This window comes from Telopea speciosissima, chromosome 3, assembly GCF_018873765.1.
Source record: "Telopea speciosissima isolate NSW1024214 ecotype Mountain lineage chromosome 3, Tspe_v1, whole genome shotgun sequence".
Taxonomy (NCBI): Eukaryota; Viridiplantae; Streptophyta; class Magnoliopsida; order Proteales; family Proteaceae; genus Telopea; species Telopea speciosissima.
This window is the reverse complement of record NC_057918.1, coordinates 13,357,287-13,360,188: the sequence shown is the minus strand read 5'-3', so window position 1 is coordinate 13,360,188 and position 2,902 is coordinate 13,357,287. Positions and strand designations below refer to the sequence as shown.

General features: G+C 38.3%; 1 protein-coding gene across 1 annotated transcript; it reads left to right on the top strand.

Moving 5' to 3' along the window:
* On the top strand, window positions 1-2,902 carry LOC122654573 (flavin-containing monooxygenase FMO GS-OX-like 9). The gene is made up of 7 exons (XM_043848718.1): window positions 1-603; window positions 692-762; window positions 941-1,099; window positions 1,270-1,352; window positions 1,551-1,686; window positions 1,812-1,985; window positions 2,446-2,902. Exons 1-7 carry the CDS (start codon window positions 51-53, stop codon window positions 2,641-2,643), a joined length of 1,374 nt encoding a protein of 457 aa, XP_043704653.1. The 5' UTR covers window positions 1-50; the 3' UTR covers window positions 2,644-2,902.

Genomic DNA, 2,902 nt, shown 5'->3' with positions numbered 1-2,902 from the left:
CTACTACTACTCACACGACATCATCTGAGAGATAACCTCACCGAGCTACCATGGTCTCTGTGGGAAGCAACTCGAAGCATGTCTGCGTGATCGGTGCAGGTCCTTCAGGGCTAGTTGCAGCAAGGGAGCTTAGAAAAGAAGGGCACTCTGTAGTTGTCTTGGAACAAAACCATGATATTGGAGGACAATGGCTATATGAACCCAAAGTAGAAAATCAGGACCCTTTGGGGAGAGGGTCTACCTTAGAAGTTCATGGCAGTGTGTATGCCTCCCTTAGGCTGGCTTCTCCTAGGGAGATCATGGGCTATACTGATTTCCCATTTGTAGCTAAGAAGGGTAGTGATATGAGAAGATTTCCTGGCCACAGAGAACTGTTCTTGTACCTGAAGGACTTCTGTGACTGGTTTGGATTGAGGGAGATGATAAAGTTTAACACCAGGGTTGAGTATGTGGGCATGGTAGATTCTTCCATGTTTGGCAAAGACATAAAATGGTTTGTAAGAAGCAAAGACAATAAGTCTGAGACGGTAATGGAAGAAGAGTTTGATGCAGTGGTTGTAGCTACAGGTCATTATTCTCAGCCTCGGTTGCCCACCATTAAAGGTAATGTGCATTTCTTTGTCCCATGGAACTTGAAGGTAGTGTACACAGCTTGTTATTAATTGTTTTGTTTCTTTGGTCCACTATTAAGGAATGGATGCATGGAAAAGGAAGCAAATGCACAGCCACATTTACAGGGTTCCAGAGCCATTCCGTAATGAGGTGAAAAATCATCAATTAATGTATTCTCTTTGGCTTGTTTTGGTTAATGAAAGTGTACTAATTCCATCTAAGATTGTGTTTTGATCAGATAGAGTTTAATGTTCTGATCAGCAATAGAATACCATCTTACATTTTGTACTGAAATGTATAAAATAGTCACTTAGTTCTCATTCTACAGGTTGTGGTGGTGGTTGGAAATTCAATGAGTGGACAAGATATATCAATAGAACTTGTGGACATAGCAACAGAAGTTCATCTCAGTGCCAAGTCCCTAGAAATTTCACAGGGCTTAGCCAAAGTCATATCCAAATATGACAACTTGCACCTGCATCCACAGGTACTCCTAAGGCTCTGTTTGCTTCCATGTAACAAATGGAGCTACACTTAAACAGATAGACTCTACTTTTCTTGTGCATTTGGAGATGGTTTTTTTCCTGTGAGTTCTGTTGATATTTAGGACTCTTTATTGAAGAAAAAATTGTAACCAGCAGAAAATTGGAAATGCAGATAGAATCCCTTTGTGAGGACGGAAGAGTTCAATTTGTTGATGGCTCTTGGGTAATTGCAGACTCCATCATTTACTGTACTGGGTAATTATCATATTAATTATAAGGCTTCTCTTAATATAACAAGTTTGGGTAGGTAGATTAATCTAGAATTGCTCAAACTGAATAAAATGGATCATCCAAGCTCAAATGTAGCTTAACAGTGTATAAGGTTACTTCAGACTAAGGGGAAGAAAAACTGGCAAGTTTTATTGTATTAATATGAACTTGATTCATGTATAGGTACTCATATTCCTTCCCATTTCTTGACACCAAAGGAATCGTTGTAGTGGATGATGACAGAGTGGGACCATTATATGAACATACATTCCCACCATCACTTGCTCCCTCTCTCTCATTTGTGGGCATACCCAGAAAGGTATATATCATAATCAGTGACCTGTATGATTTCAATTCCAACATATTTTAGACCATGCATCATTAAGGATACTTTAGGCATTCGATACTAGAGTCTTTGACAAGTGCCCTTTGATTTTAATATAGATCATAGGCTTCCCTTTCTTTGAATCACAAGCAAAATGGGTAGCTCAACTCCTGTCAGGGAAACAAACACTGCCATCTTGGGATGATATGATGCAGTCCATTAAGGAATTTTATCACTCAAGGGAAGTTGCAGGCATACCAAAGCGCAATACACATGATATTGCTGACTTTGAGGTAAACAATTGTCTCCCCCGTTTCTTCATTCTTTGGTTTTGGTTCTTGGCAAAAACAATACTTGATACCTGGCAAATCAGGAGCCTATATCTGGGAGGACATACCCCTAGATATGGTTTCATATTGAAAAAACAAGAAAACTATTCCTTTGCTGTGATGATTATATTTGTGATAGGGATTTCATTTGTGTTGGGTTCATATCCAGTTTGTCCTGCATTAACTGTGGGTTTTATCATTTGTGTTGGGTATTGCAGAATTTGCATAGCATTACTAAAGTCTGATCTTCTCGGATCTTTTTCTCTGTTCCATTTTTACAGCTAAGAAAAGAGAATGCTTGTACCAGAACATCTTAATCATATCTAATCCGACATTAGTCTTGTGAAATTTCTCAACAGTCTGATGTTGGAAGAAATTCTCTTACATTCCAAATCTCTCTAACATCAAGTCTCATGTCCTGCAGTATTGTGATAAGTATGGAGAACACTGTGGATTCCCAAGTTTAGAAGCTTGGAGGAAAGAACTCTGTATATCGGCTATAAGAAATGCTGATGCCAACTTGGAAACATATCGCGATTCTTGGGATGATCATGAACTCCTTGAAGTTGCTCATCAGAGCAGTCATTTCACCCAACTTGGCCCTGATGCCTTTGGACAGTGAAGGTCATTTTATAAATAAATCAGTATCATTTTTCATGACAATCTAGCATGCAGTCTGGAATTCCGGGAAAAAAATGAGAAAAGATGAGCATCAAACACTTTGCAATCTTTTGGCCAAGTTCAGTTTTGTAATTCATTTGATCAATTTCACATAGATTTTGAAACAAATACATATCATCACTATGACATATACTTGTTTGTCTAGGTATTTGTTTTGTTAATAATTTATGTATTTGCTATAAATAGGACTACTTAAATGT

Excerpts from the sequence above, each read along its gene's own strand:
- LOC122654573 (XM_043848718.1), top strand. The coding sequence starts at position 51 with ATGGTCTCTGTGGGAAGCAACTCGAAGCATGTCTGCGTGATCGGTGCA. Across the intron at positions 604-691 it reads TCGGTTGCCCACCATTAAAG|GAATGGATGCATGGAAAAGG; the intron begins GTAATGTGCATT and ends TCCACTATTAAG. Across the intron at positions 1,986-2,445 it reads ATGATATTGCTGACTTTGAG|TATTGTGATAAGTATGGAGA; the intron begins GTAAACAATTGT and ends CATGTCCTGCAG.